Here is a 21,798-nt window from a genome sequence, read left to right as displayed (position 1 = left end):
AGCCCTCACCCCACTCTCCAACATCTTCTTCTGTCTTCAGCTGGAGATGGTATTTAAGGCGATGGTTTGGGCCATTTTGGAAAGTTACTCAGTTTCCCTGGCTTGCTCTCATGTATGCAGGAGATATACATGTTATTAAACTTCTGTTTTTCTCCTGCTACTCTGTCCTTTTATGATAGGGAGGTCTCAGCCAAGAACCTAGAAGGATAGAGGAAAGATTTTTTTTCTTCCCCATGCTATAAACTTAAACCTGCTGTAAAAAAAAAAAATTAAGTCCTTTTTAAAGGACTTACTGTGTGTAGGTTATATGCAAATACTACACCATTTTATATAAGGCAATCGAGCATCCGCAGATTGTGGTTATCTGCAGGGAGTCCTGGAACCAATCGCCCACAGATACTGAGAGATGACTGTAATCATTTTCCTCTTTTCTTTCCCTGTGAGCCTCAGCTGGTCTCTGCCCTAGTCCTCTGAGACCACCACTCCCCTCCCAGGTCTCATCACAGGTTCTCAATTCTTTCTTTTTGACCACTCTACAGATTTAATATATAACAGTTTTTGTGAAATGGTGCTGAACTACCCCAGCAGACTTTAAGAACAAGGGAAATCTCTGAAGGTGATTAATGTCATTGGTTGGCATGTCAATGCAAATAAGAGAAATAATGATTTTAGTATGCTGGAACTAGGAAGATAAATCACTGAACACTTCTGATTTTTATCTTTAGACTACTCTACAGCATCACATAATAACAATGCCTTCAGTCAAGTCATGTTCCCTGAGGCAGCAAAAGCCTGACGTGATTTTTAAATAAGAAGACAGAAATATTATTTCTTCGCCAAACCTTGACCTAATGCCCCAACCAGCCAGCATATAACATTAATAGAAATCACTTAAAGTAGAAGTCATAAGGTGAAGTTATCCATAGAAAATATTTATTTAGAGTTAAAAATCAAAATATGACATACAAAAATTAACTCAAATATTGTTATGGTAAAATCTGCCACATTCAGAGTAAGAGCCCTCCATGTAAAGCAGCATTTTGTTAAGCATCTACTTATCTCAGATTTTATGGACCCACACTGAGAAAATACAGTTTATTTGGTCAGTATATGGGCAGTTTTTAGTTCTTTCCCTCAACCAATGCTATTTAAAAGTGGGTTCCCCTTTTCATTCTTTGCACTCCAGGGTTTTGCCCACAGCATTCTACATCAGACACTGGTGAGTCACATACACATATGCATACACCTGGTACCCTTCAGGAAAGGTTTTTTTTAATGAGATTCTCCTATCTTAGTGCATTAAAATTGTCTCACCTGCTCTTCTTTTGACCTCTCCTTATCCTCCCTCCCCTCACATGGACATAGGAACTTTGTGTTCTATATATATGGGTCAAGATGGTTCTATTAATGCATTTAAAGGGACATATGCTAATACCGCTTTGAGAAGACGTGAAACCAAGCAGGACCCTGCATGGCCTTCCTGGTGACAGACCCCCCCCTCCGTGTCCCCCACTTCTTGTTTGGAAAAAAAGCTTTAGTCTCGCCGGCCTTCCCCTGAGTTCCAAAGAGCAATTTTAAGCAGTTAATAATTAGAGAAGTGACAGAACGCAGAAACAAAGTCAAAGCAATCAAGCAAAAAGTTACGATAGCTTACACAATACTTCAGCCATAAAACAGAGTCAAAGGACTCCTAGTTCCTCCTCAAGGGATACAGATAACAATCTGACACATATCTTTGAGTTGGTTTACAGAAACCAGAGCCCCACCAGATGGAAACTGCTGACCATAAGCATGCAGACCTCAGATTGGTTGGAACCAGAAGACTGATGCTTAAGATTCTCAAAACATCACCCTGTTACCTCACCAACAACCAATCAGAAGAATGTCCACAAGCTGATCACACACCTTGCAACCCTCACCCCTAATGTTGCATTTAAAAACCCTTGCCCAACCCTACTGTGAACTGCGTACGTGAGGGATCTAGGTTACGCGCTCCTTGTGAGAATCTAATGCCTGATGATCTGAAGTGGGGCTGAGGCAGTGATGCTAGTGCTGGGGGGTGGATGCAAATACAGATTATCATTAGCAGAGAGGTTTGACTGCACAGAGACCATAATAAATCAACTGCTTGCAGACTCGTATCAAAACCCTACCAGTGAGTGGCAAGTGACAGTTAAGCTGCATCTTACGGAGGAGACTGGACAGAAGCAACACACTTCGGGTGTCACTGTCTCCCATCACTCCCAGATGGGACCATCTAGTTGCAGGAAAACAAGCTCAGGGCTCCCACTGATTCTGCATTAGGGTGAGTTGTATAACTAATTCATTATATATGACAATGTAATAATAACATAAATAAAGTGCACAATAAATGTAAAAATTAAATAAATAAATAAGTTAGTAAGTAAGTAAAATAAAAACGCTTGCCCAAAAGCCATCAAGGAGTATGGGTCTTTTGAGCTTTAGCTGCCCATTCTCCCTGCAAATAAATGCTGTACTTCCCTTCACCACAACCCAGTGTGTGTAGATTGACTTTACCACACATCGAGTTTGGCTCGATAACAAAAGGGGTCAGTTCACCCCACTGTCAGTTGTAGTTTCCTTCAAAGCTTTGTCTCTGGTGACAAAGAAATCCTACATGGCCAACTCAGATCGTACCTCATACCAATGAATCCCAAACACTAAAACCCACACTTTCAGTCCCTTCTCTGAGTTCCTATTAGGCTTATATTCAGAACAATATAGGTGTGTATTTAATTGCCATTTATATTTATTTGATCTCCCCAAGAAATCCATAACCTTCGAAGACAGGAATCATGATTTAGATCAAATGAGATCATGGATATGTAAGGCAACTAAGAAGTGTTGAAGGGGAGCAGAATTTGCCACCCCAAAACATACCTCTTTGGCATGAGGATTATTTTAGATTTTAGGTTGATTATTTTTAAGGAACAGCAGATTAGAAAAAGCTCAGAAAACAGAGAAGTTACTCTTTTGTAAGAGACATTTACATTTACAGGAGAAACCTCCATTTGAGAGGGTGTCTCCCTCTCTGTACCAGGAAGATGTCATGACTAAATCTCTAGAAACTCTTAGCAGTGGAGAAGTCAAAACTTACATCTGTATAACAACGTTACCCTTGTTTACCGTGCTTTGCCTGGTAACCTCCCATAACTGGCTTCCCTCCCCCGACAACAACATCTTTTGACTTTAGCTGGAGATGGTATTTAGGGTGATGACTTGGGCCATTTTGGCGAGTTACTCAGTTTTCCTGGGTCTCTCTCATGTATACAGGAGATATACATGTTATTAAACCTCTCTCTTTCTCCTGTTAATCTGTCTTTTCATTACAGAGGGATCTTAGCCAAGAACCTAGGAGGTAAAAGGGAAAAATAATTTTTCTTCCCCTATGGTGTTCTGCAAATTTAAAGTTGTTAGTTTTATGATTTCATATCTCACCACTGTTAGTTTTATGATTTCACATCTTACATGATATGATTTTTCACATGGTATGATTTCATACGATACATGTAGCAGATGTTCAATAAATAGAAGTTGATTTATGTTTTTCAAAACCTCCAGGGGGTATCTAGCAAAGAAATGAAATTTAATCAAATATCTTTTATACATGCTAATGTATAACAGTTATTCCAGCAGTTATTCCAAATATAAACTTCAGTGGAACTCAAATGACTCAGTAAGTTAGCCCAGTCCATTCTGAGGTTGATGATGCCAACGTGGTACAGAACAGATGGCTAAGAATGGTTTAAAAATATTAATATATGTATATACATATATATTATATATGATAGAAATAGCTATAGGCTGATAGAGTTCTTGAAGAAGAAGAACAATCTTCAAGGTGATTATATGCATTAATCTTAAAGTAATTTTAATGAAATTCTTAAATAAAAGCATAATGTTGAAGAGATTTTCCTCTCTAATATATTCAGAAATTATACGTAATATCTTAATAAAACATAAGATTAAAACGTCTCCAGTCTCCTCACTGGTCTAGAGCAAGACATGGTTCCTTAAATTATAACCACGTGACGAGTGAATGTGAAAAACAAAAATTATTATCAATAATTCATGCGGTTAACCTGGAAGAAATAGGCTGCAATTTAAGGGAAGTTCCTAAAACTTTTCTTTCTGGCAACTGTCACTTCACTAGAAACACAGACATTAAATAAATCAATGCACTAATAAATGTTAACTATCCACTGACTCATTATTTATACTGTATTTATGAGAACAACTTTGAATTGGCTCCTGATAAAAATATAATAATGGCATTGAAATAAGAAGTAAAGAAGAGACCCATGTTAAGGTGGGAGAAGTGGTAAAGCCAGAAAAACTAAGGATAGTTAGGAAACCCTTAGTTTCTGGCAGCCAAGCAAGCTGGTATGATAAAACAAATCATGCCAGTTTGTCAGGATTAACAAACTTGCGTAGCTATTTAAAATGTTGGCGAAAGAAAAAAATGTCAAGCTATTTGGGCCCCAGACATGCTATAAAGCATGTCAGTCTGGTGGGGCAGTTTACCATGTCCTCTTATCAAAAAGCATAAGGCTGGGGTGGAGGTAATAAGAGTAAAATCCTATTTACTGGATATGAACAGAGAGACTGTGCTCTGATTTTCTAACTCATCTTTTTCTGTTTCCCACTTTCCTACTCTTCGAGGGAACGGATCAGAAACCAGAATAATATTTAGAAGTCAACCAGTCTCATAATGGTCTAGCTTTTGGCTGTGGGTAAACTCCCTCCAGCAAGGAATTCTCCCTGGTCACATCCAAAACTCGGCTCTGTTGGAGGGCCTAAGTGCTTTCTTTCAGCCAATGAATTTCCAGGACAGGGTCTCCGCAGCCCACAGGCCTGATCAGATCTGCTTGACAAGACTGTGGCCGATAATAAGTGGCAAAGGCAACAGTGTCCAATGTTATCCAAAGATAGAGACCACAAACAAGAAAGGCGGCCCAAATGTGTCACCATCGTGGCAGCACACTCAAGGACAAGGGCAAGAGTAGTGTCCACACTTATTTCAAAAGAATTCCCAATGACCTTTCTGAATTACTTGTTTTGCTGGATGTCATTTTACCAAAGGTTGCTTAAAAACAGCTGTCAGGATTGGGGTCTTATGACATTTGCTGTAATAAGATTTAGCCCGTAGAGAGTTGTGAAACCTGGATCTGTTATAGAAATTATATTTGGCTCCTTGAGTAGTTGCATGAGACTCTCTTATGAGCCAGATTTAAGCATGAAACGATAGGGCTGGTTCTGGAATGTGGCTAGGGCACCAGCCATAAAAGCATCTTTATCCCAACTGAAAGCTACTACACTGGGCATATATGCAGGACTAGGAACAGCAATCCCCCAGGTGCCTGCCTCACAGTCACTCTTTTGAAGAGAAATTAGAAAGAAGAGATCTCAATGCAGGAGAGTTGCCACAGTTCTTTGATAGATAGTATGCATTCTCTCTTCATGATTAATCTTAGGCATGGCACACAGTAGTAACAGTAGCTGACATTCACTGGGCACTCACTATGCACCAGGCATGTGCTAAGCCTTCTACGTGGATTATCTCACTCAGTCCTCGTCACAAAACAGCGAAGTAGGTACTGTTTGTATCCCTATCTATGATTCACTGCAACGATGGCTTTTAACTCTATACCCCCATTCCTGTATCCATGCTCTTTGCTGTGGGACCTTTCACTAAAAAGGCAGCGTCTATTTCCCTGCTCTGTCATTCTGGACTGGCCTTGTGGCTTGCTTTGGTGAACAGAATGCAGACATGACACTATGCCAGTCCTGAGCCTGGGCCTCAGGAAGCCTCACGTGTCTCCGCCTGCTCACTTGCACCTCTGCCATCGCTATGAGAACGTGCCCAGGCTAGAGGCTGAAGGAAGTACAATACTCGGAGTAGAGCCAAGTCATCCTGGCCACCTCTGCTGAAGCCAGCCTAGACCAGCCAACCCCCAGACATTAGACAAACCACGCGAAAATAAGCGGAGCTGCCCAGGGGAACCACCAACCCACTCCAGGTGCATCAACATCAACTGCTAATTGGTGAAGGCCACTGAAGTTTTGTGGCTGAGTGTTACACAGCATTACTATAGCAGCAAAACCTTGTGTACCATTCATAAACAGGAAGATAGAGAAACAAAGAGGTTAATTTGCCCCAAATGATAAGAACACAACTGGGCTATGAGATGCTAATGCAAGTTTTCAGAAAATCAGATGTAATTTCTTAATAAGGTCAATATTTTATAACTGTATTTTAAAAGCCCTTTAAAACTCACATCAGTTTGTTTTGCCTTAATTCAGACGGATCTTCTGCAAAGACCCAGAGAAACTGATTGATATAACAGCTGACACCATTGCCTAGGCAAACGGAAACAGGGACACTTGATAGCCAGATAGAATATCCTTTACTTTGCATGACTTGTGTTGAAGGGAGCTTTATCTTTATCAGTACAATGGCTATACTGAGAGCAACTCTTGTAACAGCATCTGTAAGGAACCAAGAACCCCTCGGTATAAAGGCATTGCTATGATGCATGACACTGACTTTCAAGTGACTTCTGCCACTAACGTTAGAGTTACATCTCATTTATTCAACCACTGAGAAAAACGGTGAGCAAGGGAATTGGAGAACTTGAATATTAATGGAAGTACATCAATTCAATTATCTTGGCTAACTAATGAGGTGAACTCCTAGTGCATGGAGGTTGCAAGTTCAAACTCCACCACTGCAATTGGACCCATGTGGGTACTTAAGTCTTCGGCACCAGCTGCAGCAGTATGGGATGGGAGGAGAAACCCGTTCTTGGGATAAGAATTACTACCAGAATTGCTCATCCAGAGCACTCAGAAAACTGGACGATACTCTAGGTCATCCATGGCATTACTTGGGGACATGAACGATGTCCTTACCATAAAGAGAAAAAGGAATCAGCTACTAGAGTACAGGAGAAATCAGTGAATTGTTTTACACAGTAAATAAAGCTTTAATTCTTCACTTAACAAAATCTCAATCTAAAGTATAATAAAAGATTCGTTCCTCTTTAACTAAATTAACCTTCTGCGTACAGAATGTTTTCATGTATAATAAGAGACCAGTGACTTTATCTTTGATTTGAGTGTTGACAAAAACTCTCTCGTTGACCAACCTTTAGCCAGGTTCATCTAAGCCCTGTGCCAGGCCCGCACAGCCCAGTTTTACCAAGAATCCCGGTAAGTCAGTTTAGAGAGAACCCCCTCCACACTTGATATCTGAGCACCCTCCATATCTGTCAGATTCCTCATCCCCCACCCTTGATATCTGTGCACCCTGGCCTGCCTTCAGAAAAAGTCCCCTGACCTTTGAACGTTTCCTCTTAGTCATTTTCCATCCACTGCCTCCTTCACCCTGCTCCTTGGCCAAGCCCCAGCTGTCTCTGCCATGTTCACAGTTGAGCCCGATCTCTCTCACCTACTTGGAAAGTCTTGACATCCTTTGCAATACTCCTGAATAAAGTCTTCCTTAACATTTTAACAAGTATCAGAATATTTTTTTCTTTAATAGGGTTCACCCTACAACAAAAACAGATAATTTGAGAGAACAGCAATAAAATGCCTATTGGCAGAGCTGAGATATATGAATAAAGATAAGTAATTTGGGGAGAGTATCTATAATGAAATAAAATTATGTGGTTTAATAACTTAGCTCAGACAAAATGTTCAAATGGGAACTCCAATTTCCTTGAATTTTCTAGAAACTACAATTCAAAGCATAAAACGGAAAGATCCTTTTCTCCTTTGCATCAACACGATAGAAAATTTTTCTTTGACGTGTATGTTTACATTTCTGCCTTAGTAACCCAAAACAATGGTGAACATTTTAAAGACTGTTTTGATGAAGAAACCTTACAGAGCCTTAGGTCATCATTCCAAACATCAGGGATCACTCCTCAGAATGATATATGTAGGAAATACTGGAAACTGAGCTCAGTGTGTGGACTGAGCCAAAGATGAACCTCAAATGCTGCTCTTAGATGAAATCTCTGATAATCAGCTTGTTTCTTACTGTTTCCCTGTTTCTTCTGAAAATTCTATGAACACAAAAAAATGCAATGTCACCTGGTTAGACTCAAACTGATTAAGCTTTCACTCTATTTGTCTTTAAAATATTAGAATGCTACTAGAAGCAAAACCTATTCCAACTGTTCCCTACCTCTAAAATGCTAAGAAATAGGAAATATGTGCCTTTTATTTGTATAAGATCTTAATACATGAATAAGTAACTTCCTGATAAGGGTGAATCAATTATAGGACAAGCCACTAAGAAGTCTCTTCATTATGACTGGTCTCCTCATGCCAGTCATAAAAATGGTGAAGATTCAAGTGTTTTTCAGAGAGAAGCAAGGGAACAGAACACTGACTTAAAGCTAGAGTGTTTGGACTTGAACCCCACCTAAAGCATGTTCAGGCCGTGTGACCTCGGGGAATTTACTTAAACTCTTGGAGCCTCAGTGCCCTCATCTGGAAACATGAGGGCAATAATAGCAATTACAGGGCCACCGCGAGGACTAAATGAGTTAACGCATCGAAAGCTCTTATAGAATGCGTACCAGACATCCAACTAAATATCAGTAAAAGTTAGCTACCTTATTATCATCATCAGATTTTTAAAACATTATATAGCCATCGTTGGGATCTTCGTGTGCCTACCGTGGACACTGATATCTATCTGGGGCATTTACTCATACGTTACAGATATAAATTATCATTAATAATTTAAAAATGGAAGAGAAAAACAAGTACCAACTTTAGACATCCCTCCCCACGTACACACATACCCCTAAATTTCTCTCCTGTCATTTAGGTCATGAGCCTACAGATCAGGGTTTGTCACAGTAGGATGAGAGCCATCATCTCTATTTACAGTGACAATACACCATGGATTCTCTGAGAGAGTTCTACTTTCATACCCTTCATATAACTTTCCACAAAAGCAACCTGTTAAATGATTAGCTAATATGCTGTATTTTTAAACTATGCATGATCTTCTAAATAAGATTGCAAAACTTAAAAAGTTCTCTGACAGACACGGTCATGACTTTGGGTCTGAAAACTGGAGAGAAAATGTTAGTGTAAAAGCCACAAAATGGTATCCCAGGGACATATTCAGTTTGGCCTCCAAAGTATTGGCCAAGATTTAAAATGTAGGATATTTCACATACAAGTCCGTATTTCTGACTTCTCTCAAAAAACAAAAAACAGAAACCGAGCAACCCTCGGCAGGCATCCGGCATGAAAAGAGCCTGAGCTGAATCCTGAATATCACATCCATTCCTATTCATCACTACTGGGTCCCAGACACCGAGGCCCAGGGTCAGCTGTCACTCATCACTGCACCTGCCCTGGCTTTTGCTGACACCCAGCCAGCTTTACTCCTGTACGTTATTTAATGTTCCTCACTGGCTGTGAGGGTATTTGAGCTCGGAACCCCTGACTTTCGCCTTGACTCAGTCCTTTGCACCTTTCAGGCACTGAACATCCTTGACTTGCAGACTCCACACCAGCTGGTCCCTGAGCCAATGAGAACCAAGCCTCCAAGGTGCTTACCTCAGAGTACAGTCTAGAATTTGTTTCCTCCTCTAAGCTGGTATCCCAGAGAATCTGAAACATCCTCACCAAGTACTAGCTTGACTCCAACTCCCACCCCTGTTCCCAGGCCATGAATCTCGTGTGGGGTTGCTTGAGTCCTTCCCCTCTCAACATTAGAGCACTCTGAGAAACCCAGTTGGTCAGACACCAACAACTCCATCTTCTCAGGGACCTTCCTGGCTACTAGCACCCACTCACCCAGGGACTGAGCCCTGCCATGCTGAACTCCAGGCAGGGCTTGAACTCTTCAGTTCTTTAGACAGGCACTGTCCAATAGCCACACACGGCAACTGAACACTTGAAATGGGGTTAGTCCGAACTGAGATGTGCTATAAAAATATGCATGGGGTTTCAAAGACTGAGTGTTAAATAAGGCATACAAACTATTGCATTAATAATTTTACATTAATTACTTGTTGAAATGACAATATTTTGGATATATTTGGTTAAGCAAAATATATTATTAGAATTAATTTCACCTGTTTCCTTTTACTTTTTAAATAAGGCTAGTAGAAAATGTAAAATTACATACATGGCTCATACCGAGTTCTACTGGATAGTGCTACTTTAGGTAACAAAGACAACCACCGTCCAAAGAGTTCTGCAACTCCCTACTCTCACTCCACTGGCCTGTCCCTCTGATTCAAGTAAAGTCTGCAGCCAGTCCCACATGGATTAAGGCCCTGGCTCACTATCTGATAGGCACGAGATTGTTCCATGTGGCCTCTTTAGGTGGCTTTCTGTGGAAGGATTCTCCTTTTTCTACATGCTATTCTTCCCGTTTCTAATTAAATTTGTAAAACTCCCATTGTTATGTGTGAGTGAATAAATATGACTGTACATGAATGTGGCTGTGTGCACGTGCAGACTCGCATGTGGGAAGTCACAAGGAAATAGTAATGTAAAATTGTGTGTTTTCCCCAATGAAAAAGGAAGAGAGGTATTTTGGGGGAGTGAGGGAGGATGCCTTCACCGCTACGAAGGAAACCCCAAAGTGAACTGCTCCTCCCACCCTCTCTATAACAAAGGGTGCCAACCAGAGGCAGTTGGGCCAACTTGCCATTAAGAGGCTGCAGAGGGCTTCCCTGGTGGCTCAGTGGTTAACAATCCACCTGCCAATGCAGGGGACATGGGTCTGAGCCCTGGTTTGGGAAGATCCCACATGCCGTGCAGCAATGAAGCCCGTGTGCCACAACTACTGAGCCTGCACTCTAGAGCCCACGAGCCACAACTACTGAGCCTGCGAGCCACAACTACTGAGCCTGCGTGCTACAACTACTGAAGCCCGCACACCTAGAGCCCGTGCTCCACAACAAGAGAAGCCACCCCAAGGAGAAGCCCACACATTGCATCGAAGAGTAGCGCCCGCTCGCTGCAACTAGAGAAAGCCTGCACACAGCAACGAAGACCCGACGCAGCCCCCCCAAAATAAATTTATTAAAAAAAAAGAGGCTGTAAAAACAGAAATACTGAGGAGAAGCACAAAGTCTCTTAGAGGAACCCAGGTATCAGTTTTCAAAGGAAAACTAAATAGCTCAGAGGAAAAAAACAACAACAAAAAAAGCAGAACTAAAAAGCAGCCTGAAGGCCCTCACACCCGGGGTTTGGCACAGTCCACTTAAAGCAATTTGAATCGGGGAAATTTTCTATGATCTGAAAATTGAAGCGATTACTTGCACTAATGCAACAGGCTTTAGCAAACGATGTACTGCTGCCCTGAGTCAAATGCCTGCCCTGCTCACATGAATTGCCAGAGCTGTTTTTTGGTGGTAACTGCAAACACATGAATGATGCAAAGGCCTTGCTACTCCAAGTGTGGTCCCTAGACCAGCAGTGTCAGCACTGCTTGGGAGCTTGTTATGCAAATTCTTGGGTCCTACCCCAGACCCAGTTAAAATGCAGTGAGATTTTGCATTTTAACCACCAGATCGTTCAGTGATTCCTGTACACATTAAAGTTTGAGAAATACCTGAAGTTTAACCTTCTGACTGTATTCATTTGCTTAACAACTGTTTTTGAAAATAAAACAATGGCACCCACCCCTCTGAGTTAGTGTCTCTGGAATTTGTGCCATTGGGGATATTTTTGTTTTTCTCTTTGGATTGTAGCTAATAATAAAGAATGTTTTTCAAGTAAATCAGTGGTTCCAGGTGGTTCTTGGATGAGAGCCTTGTAACACGGCTATAAAAAGCCACATATTACTCTTATAAGTTTCCAACTTAAGTATTCCCTGAGGCAAATAGCTTCTGCTTAAGGGAGGCAAATAATTTTATGTAAAATAAATGAGTATCTGTGTAACTATCACACTACCTTCACGTCCCACGTACATCAAAATAAGGGGGGAAGTGCCAAAATCAACTTTACTTGTCACATCCTGACACATGAAAAAGGGACTTTCACACCAAAACTGAGACAAACAAATTAATCCACATACCTTTCGTATTACTTAAAATTCTTCTACTGCCAAAAAAAAATCCTGCTATATAAAAACACCTCCATTACCCCTTAATTGTTTTTATATCCTTCCCAGGGCTTACCATGTTACCACTGTGATTATCTGATAAATTCTCAATCCATTTACTCCGACCAAGGAGTGAAAGAAAACACAATGGGAATACTCAGTATTTTGAAATAAGACATTAATTCTTCAGTGGAATTATTTACAAGAAGAGTACTTACAGGTTCAAATATAAAGTCTCGAACTTGGCATAAAATTCTCCAAAGTATCAAAAGACAGAAAAAAATCCAAGTAAATGTGCTTAGATGTATGGCATTCCGAAGCAAACCTCAGCACATAATACATAGTTGTAATACATATCAACACATAATACCAACCAGTGGAATTATCATGGCTTAACAGACTTTTTTATTTCTTTGCCTTTAAATTCAATGTTTAATGACCACCTGCACCCAAGGTGCTTACATATTCATATCTGACTGACTACGATGGATTGTTATTAGCGAAGGGAAGCAAAATATACCATCCCCAAATATGCCCCTTTGGCATATTGATTATTTGGGGCTGATTATTTTTGAGAGGCTGCAGACATAGGAATTGTCCTGAAAACAGTAGAAATCACCCTTTTGTGAGAGAAATGAATGTTTATAAGGGTAAACTCCATTGTAAGGGTGTCTCCCTCTCTGTACCAAGAGGAGGAGCATGACTAAATCTCTAGAAACTCTTAGCAATGGAGACGGCAAGGACTTAAGTCTGCATCACAGCCATGCCCTTATTTACTGCATTTTGTCTGGTGCCCACAACTGGCTTCTCCCAGTGCTCAACATCTTCTTTCGTCTTTAGCTGGACTTGGAATTTAAGGTGGTAGCTTGGGCCATTTCTGGGAGTTACTCAGTTTTCCTGAGTAGAAGAGGTACACATGTTATTAAACTTATTTGGTTTTCTCCTATTAATCTTTTATTACAGGAGGGTCTCAGCCAGGAACCTAGAATAGTAGAGAAAAAAATTCTTTTTCCTCCCCTACATTAGTTAATCATACCTAGATATTGTGCTTCATGCCATTTGTAAAATATAATTCTTCACAAAGAAAATGTACATCAGAAAAAAAAAAACCTAGCTAAATTGAAATTTCTATTTTAAAATAGACCCTCTCCTCCAGTGTAGCTGAAACACATGGAGAAGAACACAGCCAAAATGAGGAGACTTTTTAAAATTCATGACCTCCAACTTCACCTAGAGCAGCCATACTACATTTCCTCAGTTTACTCAGTCTCCCACTCCCCTGGACAACCATTTCACTCCTCCTCTCTCCTCCAACCTTCAGCCCCAACCTCTGTCCTAAACTCAAGACTCATACCCTACTACCTCCATGACATCTCCACCTGGAAGTCTGATAACATCTCAAATTCAACATAGCCGAAACTGAACTCCTGATCCTGCCTTCCAAACCTGATCCTCCCCACAGTATTCCTCTTCTCAGTTAATAGCACCTCCGTATTTCCATTTAATCAGACTCAGAGCTCTTACTCTCAGATCCCTCAACAGATCTGTCAGCAAACTGCGCTGGTTCTATCTTTCAGAATGTATTCAGAATGCAACCCCTTCTCACAGCTTCCACAGCTACCACCTGGTCCAAGCCACCATCATCTCTGGCCTGGTCCCTCTGATAGTCTCCTAATTGGCCTCCCTGCTTCCATTCTTGACCTGATACAATCTCTTCTCAACACAGCAGCCAGGGCGATCCTCTCAACATAAGTCACATCAGGCCTCTGCTAAAAAGCCTGCATTAGCTCCCCACTTGACTCAGAGTAAAAGCCAACATTCTTACAATGTTCTACAAGGATTATAAAATGCCACACCATCCCTGTTATTGCTCTGACGTCAGTGCCTACTTCTCTCACCCTCATTCACCCTGCTCCAGCCACGTGGACCTCCCTGCTCTTCCCTGACCACTCCAGGCACATCCCTGCCTCAGGGATTTTGCACTAACTGTTCCATCTGCTAAGAACACTCTTCCCCCAGATAGATGCCATATCTAATTCTCTCACCTCCTTCAAATCTTTGCCAAATGTCATCTTCACAATGAGGCTTTCCTTGATCATCCTATTTAATCCTACAATCCACCCCCACATATTCATACCTTCCAGCAATCCCGATTTGTCGTCTTTACCCTGATCTCATTCTTCTGTCTTCCAGAGTCTTTATCATCTTCTAATACACTTGTTAATGTATGCACTGTATTGATTTTTTTGTCTACCCTCACCAATAGAATGTCATCTCAATGAGGCCAGGGATCTTTGTTCTCTGTTGTATCCCAAGTGCCTAGAACAGTGTCTAGTATATAACAGATGTTCAACAAATATTTGTTGAGTAAATGAATGAAATTAAACCTCAGCTTTTATTAGTGGATTTATCTGGTTGGGCCATTAACACCACTACGACAATTACAAATAGCCACAGATCGTGGGTACATGGAAGTTGATTACAATGCTCTTTCTATATATATTTAGAAATTTACAAAATAAAAGGATTTCTTTTTAAGCTTATGAAAAAAATTGACAGTGTTTTCTGTGAAATATATGTCACATCTCTAGTTTTTAGAAGACAGCATAAGGAAAGGGGGAAAAAAATCCCTGCATTTTGTTTGCTTCTAAGCCACTTAATAGTTGTTAAATATGAGAGGGTGTGGAGAAAAGGGAACCCTCCTACACTGTTGGTGGGAATGTAAATTAGTGCAGCCACTATGGAGAACAGTATGGAGGTTCCTTAAAAGACTAAAAATAGAACTACCATATGATCCAGCAATCCCACTCCTGGGCATATATCCAGAGAAAACTCTAATTCAAAAAGATACATGCAACCCAATGTTCATAATAGCACTATTTACAACAGTCGAGACATGGAAGCAACCCTAGTGTCCATCAACGGATGAATGAATAAAGAAGATGTGGTGTACACACACACACACACACACACACACACATATATACACATGATGGAATACTACTCAGACATAAAAAAGAATGAAATAATGCCATTTGCAGCAACATGGATGGACCTAGAGATTATCATACTAAGTGAACTAAGTCAGACAGAGAAAGACAAATACCATATGATATCACTTATATGTGGAATCCAAAAAAAATTACACAAATTAACTTATTTACAAAACAGAAATAGACTCACAGACATAGAAAACAAACTTATGTTTACCAAAGGGAAAAGGGGAGAGGGATAAATTAGGAGTTTAGGGATAAATTAGGGATAAATTAGAGGGATAAATTAGGAGTGTGTATATATTAGATACACACGAATATATATATAAAATAGATAAACAACAAGGTCCTACTGTATAGCACAGGGAATTATACTCAATATCTCGTAATAACCTATGATGGAAAAGAATCTGAAAAAGAATAGATATATATGTATGCATAACTGAATCACTCTGCTGTATACCCAAAACTAATACACTGTAAATCAACTATACTTCAATAAAAAAATTGTTTTCAACCCAATCAAAAAATGGGCAGAAGACCTAAATCGACATTTCTCCACAGATGGCCGATAGGCACATGAAAAGATGCTCAACATCACTAATTATTACATTATACTATATATATTATATATATAACTATTATACACATAACTGTATCACTTTGCTGTACACCAGAAACTAACACAACATTGTAAATCAACTATACTTCAATTTTTTTTTTTTTTTTTTGCGGTACACGGGCCTCTCACTGTTGTGGCCTCTCCCGTTGCGGAGCACAGGCTCCGGACGCGCAGGCTCAGCGGCCATGGCTCACGGGCCCAGCCGCTCCGCGGCATGTGGGACCTTCCCGGACCGGGGCACGAACCCGCGTCCCCTGCATCGGCAGGCGGACTCTCAACCACTGCGCCACCAGGGAAGCCCAACTATACTTCAATTTTTAAAAAAGTTGCTTATTTTGAAGAACAAAAAATAAATAAATAAAATTGGCAAAAAAAGAAGTTGTTAAATATATTACAAATCACTTCATCACTGGGTCTCCAGCTTCCTCATCTGTAAAACAAAGAAATCTGACTAGAAATCTCTACCTTTTGTAATTACAATAGTTCAAACATCCAATCCTAAAATTATTTAGGTCCTCTTTTTTCCTAAGCATTGACCTAACACATTTAATCTCTACAGGAGAAATTCTGACTCTTAAAGGCATGATTTCATGCTGTTTTCTCATTTCTAAATTTTCTTAATTTTCATGATAACATTCTACATTTGAGTTTGAGTTTTCAATTAATATGGTACTGCAGGAATTCCTCTTTGAAGCAAAGCTGTTCTCTAGATTCGTCACTGGAAGAGCTAGAAGGCTGATATTGGCCTGCTGACCATATCCATGTCAGATCTGGTTAACCGCCCTTGTTTTTATCAGCTGGGGAGCAGCGCTTACCACCTCCTTCTTGTCTTCCTGGAAGTGTACATCCACAAACATTTTTCCAACAACATAAGGGAGCGTACTTTCAATAAAGTTGACACACTTGTCCCACTGAGGCAACAAAGTTGTGGTACCCTGGATTACCTGTGGGAGATAATTGATCCAGATTGAGCTTCACTTGGATAAAACCAACGACTGAAAAAAAGTTCAAACAACCTGAAGGAAACTGTCTACAAAACACTGCAGGCCCCAACGCAAATACATGTGTCAGATAGTACACCAAAGGTAAAATCGGATGAAGAAAAATATTCTGCTTGTCCCATTATATTTAAAACTAAGTGAAAATATTTTAAGAGTGGATAATAATGTATTCCTCCTTTCCTTCCAATTCTCCCCATTAAACAAAGGATTTGGACAATAGCATAGCTTTTCTGCAGTTAACAGGGATGAGAGGGGATGCTGTCCAAGTGTCCAGATGGTAGTTAACATCTACTGAGAACTAAAGTTCTACCAAGAAAGGTCTAACATCAGTAGGTGATCAAAGCTCCTGCCCAGTGAGGGTTTCCTTGCTCTGGGAAGTACATTCACAAGACAGACCAGGAAAATATGCCCACCATGAACAACCCAGGAAGCATATTTACATTGTGCCATAACAGAACACACTGGTGACCAAGTAAAAAATAGATGTAAATGTTTTTCTCATCTGTCCCAATTAAACCATTTCAAGAAAACACTTACAAACAAGTAAGGAAGCTCCAAAGCAGGACTTGGAGGGCTCAAAGGTTTACTCTTGGGGGATGAAAGCAAAGAAATAAATATCGTTTAAATTGCCCTTGCAGGTTGGGAGTCTGGAGCACTCAAAATGCAAAGTGAAGGCAGACAGCAAGGGACGGAGGCTCTGAGAATGGTGGCTGGAGGCATCCCTTGAACGATGTTAGATCCAGGTTGTTGGTTCAGAGCAAATGGGATTAACAATGAAGTTCATCTATTCTTCCTCTACTTTCTGATAACACAACCACTCTCAGAGGTAAGGAATGAATGAATCTATTTTTAAAACTTCTAGAGAAAGAGATCCTACAATCTTCTTTGGCAATTCAGTATTACATTTAGCACTTTATGCTCAAGAAACATCCCTTCATACCTAACCTCAAATTTTCACAAACTACTTCTTACACCTCTCTATTCTCTTCACAGTGGGGGTAGAAAGCAGCTGGGTACCATCTTTTATGTGATCCATGGGAGTTAAAAATACACAGAGATACATATATATAATCTACCTTTTTTGTAACTTAACCCTTTGATATGACCTCAACATATATAGTTGTTTTATGATGTTCTCTATAAAGCTCAATACTCTAGTGACTTTAAGGGCCAAAATGTATCCAAAATAATTGTGCTACTACTCAAGAGTAATGACCCACTAAGAACTCTACTTATCACTTTCTCTAGTAACTAAAATGTCTGTTAAATGAAATTATAGCTTACAAAATTAGCCATTACTTAACTCCAAATTGAGATAAAATTAACTTAAAACATTTTTTAAAGTCACAAAATTCTTAAAATGTTAAAACAAAAAAAAGCCACAAAATCCTTAAGCCCTGTATTAGTAAGAGAATTACTCAGACAAAAGCCTCTGAAACAAAGAGTAACACCTATGTAAGTTAAGAGGAGAACAAGAGTGGGAGAGGAGCAAAGAGCACAGAGCTGGGTGAGGAGGGGGAGAAGAAAAGTGTTTCAGGCAGTTGAGCCACTTCTCAGAGGAGACTAAACTTAGGCCTCTTTGGCCTAGTAGAATTCGGGTAAATTAAAAGACTGAAGATCAAGGTAGAGTTAAAGACAAAACTCTACCCCTAAATTAAAGATGAAACTTTACCATCTAATACTTATATCATGCATATTTTGAATATTCAGAATACTGAAAATGAAAGACAGTTACAAATATATCACTAAGAAATATTAAAATTATAATTACAATGACCCACTTAAAAACACTGGGGGAAAGGGGAATAAACTGATAAGAAGGGGAGAACGAAAACAACATGATGGTCCCAAGTATTGCCCTCAATATATAGCCTCATCAAAGAAGAGCTTGAGTGTACCTTACTGTATGTAAGGTTTACCTCAATAAAAAGAAATAAAGCCAAAAAAAATAGAGTTTGAGATGCAAAACTCCCTCTGTTTAAACAATTGAATTGTTTCATCCAATCCCTGAAGATGATTTTTATTGGATTGGTTAATATACAGACTGTTCCAGCGAGTGAAGTTATCCAGTGATGTAACATTGCAATCTTCTTAAAACGTACCCGTGAGAATTCCAGCCACCTATACTGAAAGCGCCTGCTTAGGTTTGGAATTCTGGAATAAACCATCCTCCACACCAAATAGTTGGCAACAGTCCTGTTAACAGAAAGAGAAGCACATTTGTTGTGTTGAATTTGATATGTGATGCTCTGCAGAACACCCTGGGAAAATCTGTTGGCAAAGCTCCATGGAGGGACCTCTTGCTCATACAAAACTGCAGAACTTTCACTTGAGAAATGACATAAGATGATACAGTGTCAATAAGCTCAACCAAAATTGGCTTGCTTTTCACCACCTAATACAGATAGATGATATGAAAATTCCAGCCCCAGGCCTCAGCGTGAACATTTTGCTTTCCCACTCTGGACATGGAGTCCACTGTTACCCAGCCTTTCATGTCTAGAAATTGTCAAGAACTTCCAATTATTAAGTGACTTGATAAAATGAAGATGAATTCTTACCTTTTGGAAACAAAATGCAATATATTGGCTAATACCAATTATCTAGATATGCACCCTGGTTGCAAACCTACTAGATGTGGGAGTTTGGGCAACTCACTTAAGCTTGCTGATTTTATCTTTGCCATACAATGAGAATGATCCCTACCTTATAGGGCTACTGTGAAGTTAAAATAAGTAACAAAATGTTTGACAGAGTAAATTCTAGTTTCCATTGCTGTTCACTTCCAAACATATGAACAACCCCATACACTCATGTAATGTCCATAATACATATTTTTTAAAATCCGTTACATTTTCTTAAGTGTTGCTGTTTTTCTATAAGCAAAACATGCCCTGACCTTAGAAGGATGTGTGATCTGAGTTAATTTCTAACTCAATAGTGATGATGAATTTTTAATGACCCATCCCCTCCCAGCTGTGCCGTTACCATGGTGACCAATAACACACATTCCTGAGATGGCTCTCGGTCAGCCAGCCATGTGAGAGCAGTGTGACATGATGAAGGCAACTGGCCCGTCAAGAACAACCCACACTCTCATTTGCATGGCATCCTAACCCGGGGGACATGCACTCTTAGCAATTAAATTTATTTCAGCATACACACCCAAATATATGTATAGTCATTTTAATTTATATAGAGATATACTAATGGACTAACATATCAGGAATGTTTTTCACAAATATAGAAATAGACATTTTGAAAGATAAAATGAAATAAAGATATTTTCCAAAGTCCTTAGTTAATCCGTCAAACACTTTTAGTTAATTCTTCAAGACACATTATCCATACAGGATTAGGTTAATACAATGACAGTCAATGTAAATCAACATCTCATATGGTTGTCTTGACTATTTCAAAATATTTTGACCATATCCTTCCCAGATCTGGTTAGCACAGCATTGTTTTTTACCTTGTCAGCTGGCCAACCAAGATGGCGTAACTAGAGTGGGAGAAGGGCCACTTCTGCCATTTTTTTCCCATTCGCTTTGTGCTTATACTATTAGTAATAGCTTCAATTCCTGTTTCTCTACAAGAATTTTTTAAATCACTTGTCCATTTTGTGAGGATTAAACCAATAATAAAATTCATAAATCTACAGGTATATGTAAATGACCTGAGATTATTTTTAATATATGGAATAAAGACTAACCAGTGAAGGTAACACTGTCTTGCCTCATATGTGCCATGCAGATCAAATGAAGGGTCCATGGCCATCTATATAGCAAAACTCAATATAGCCTAGTTATTTTTTCAATGGAAAGAATAAAGATATATAGAAGTTCTAAAATTTTCTTCTCAGACCCAGTGGATCTTGTTGAGGTGTGCACACTTCCCCTCGGAGACCACCACTCTCATTAGCAAAATCTAGCCCTTGTCCATGCTCTTTTGAGGCACTATAATAAACATGTAGTTTTAGGTCATTCCTTTGGACGTTTTGAGTTCATATCCCTAATCCTGAGCAAGACAAGAAGTGCTCACTGAGCACCTACTGTTGTCCAAGTATCGTCCCAGATGCCACGAGGAATGTAAAGAAATAGGAACTCATCACCTACATTCAAGAGAACTTAAGAGTGTAGGTGGGGGACAGGGAACTTCAGATTTCATCTTGTTCACGAAAAATGGGTTTTTTAATTGAATGGGATACACGGTAAGTACATGAGGAACCCTTCTTTCATTCACTCATTCAGCACATCCTGAGCACCCGATATGTACTAATAGTTCTAGGTGCTGGGGAGATGGACAGCTGAGAAGGCTGTACCCCTGATCTCCTGGGTCTTTTAGCCAAGCAGGGAACCAGGCAAGCACAGAAATAATGATCTGTCAGACTCCAGCACCCAAAAGTGCATGCCAGACACTGGGCTGGGGAGAGTGCACACCTCAACCTGAGGGATGCGAGTAGGCCTCGGGAGAGGGACAGGGCTTGGGCTATGAAGGCTTCAGGGTGTGAAGCAGGAACATGAACTCTGGACAGGCTGAATAATGCAGGAATAGCTTCTGTGTTGGAGGGGATGCTGAGCAGGGCCATCACTCACAGAGCTATAGGCAGAAAGGCCAGCTACAGCAGGGAACACACAGGCTGCAATTAGGGTCCGAAATCTAGATTGTTAAAGGGGCAGAGCCCAACCCTAACACAAGGTCTGTATGTTCTTCAACCTTAAAATACTGCTTTTGTGGTATGAGAGCTGTGCTGGCTCCATAGGTAGAGATTCAAAGGAGGTCCATGGCCAGCAGATATGCTTACGTGAATTCAAAAGCTATTCCCTCAAGGGGTCTGTGATGAGCCAGATCAATTGGGGAAGTTGTTAGGATGTGGCCTAATGCTGGCGGTAAAAGAGGCAGCATGATGCAAGTATGTTGGGGTTTTAGATTTTTCGGCGTTTCCTGCTCCCTCAAAATCACACCGCTTAAGGCATCCCATATTATCTATAACTCCCACAGCATTGCTATAGGAGAGATGTTATTGTACGCATTTTACATAAAAGGAAGCTTGACGCCTAGAACCATTAAGTA

General features: G+C 40.1%; 1 protein-coding gene across 1 annotated transcript in view; it reads right to left on the bottom strand.

The window, feature by feature from the left end:
* The window catches only part of PHEX (phosphate regulating endopeptidase X-linked), a gene marked incomplete at both ends in the record, with an annotated part of 198,507 nt that overhangs the window by 114,579 nt on the left and 62,130 nt on the right, over positions 1-21,798 (bottom strand). The window contains 2 exons of the mRNA XM_082680665.1: positions 16,540-16,668; positions 18,828-18,921. Of these exons, the coding sequence (XP_082536791.1) occupies positions 16,540-16,668; positions 18,828-18,921 (223 nt within the window). The remainder of the gene's footprint in view (positions 1-16,539; positions 16,669-18,827; positions 18,922-21,798) is intronic.

This window comes from Grampus griseus (assembly GCF_964374135.1).
Source record: "Grampus griseus genome assembly, chromosome: X".
NCBI classification, from domain to species: domain Eukaryota; kingdom Metazoa; phylum Chordata; class Mammalia; order Artiodactyla; family Delphinidae; genus Grampus; species Grampus griseus.
The sequence above is the reverse complement of the archived record's forward strand: the minus strand, read 5'-3'. Positions and strand labels throughout refer to the sequence as shown.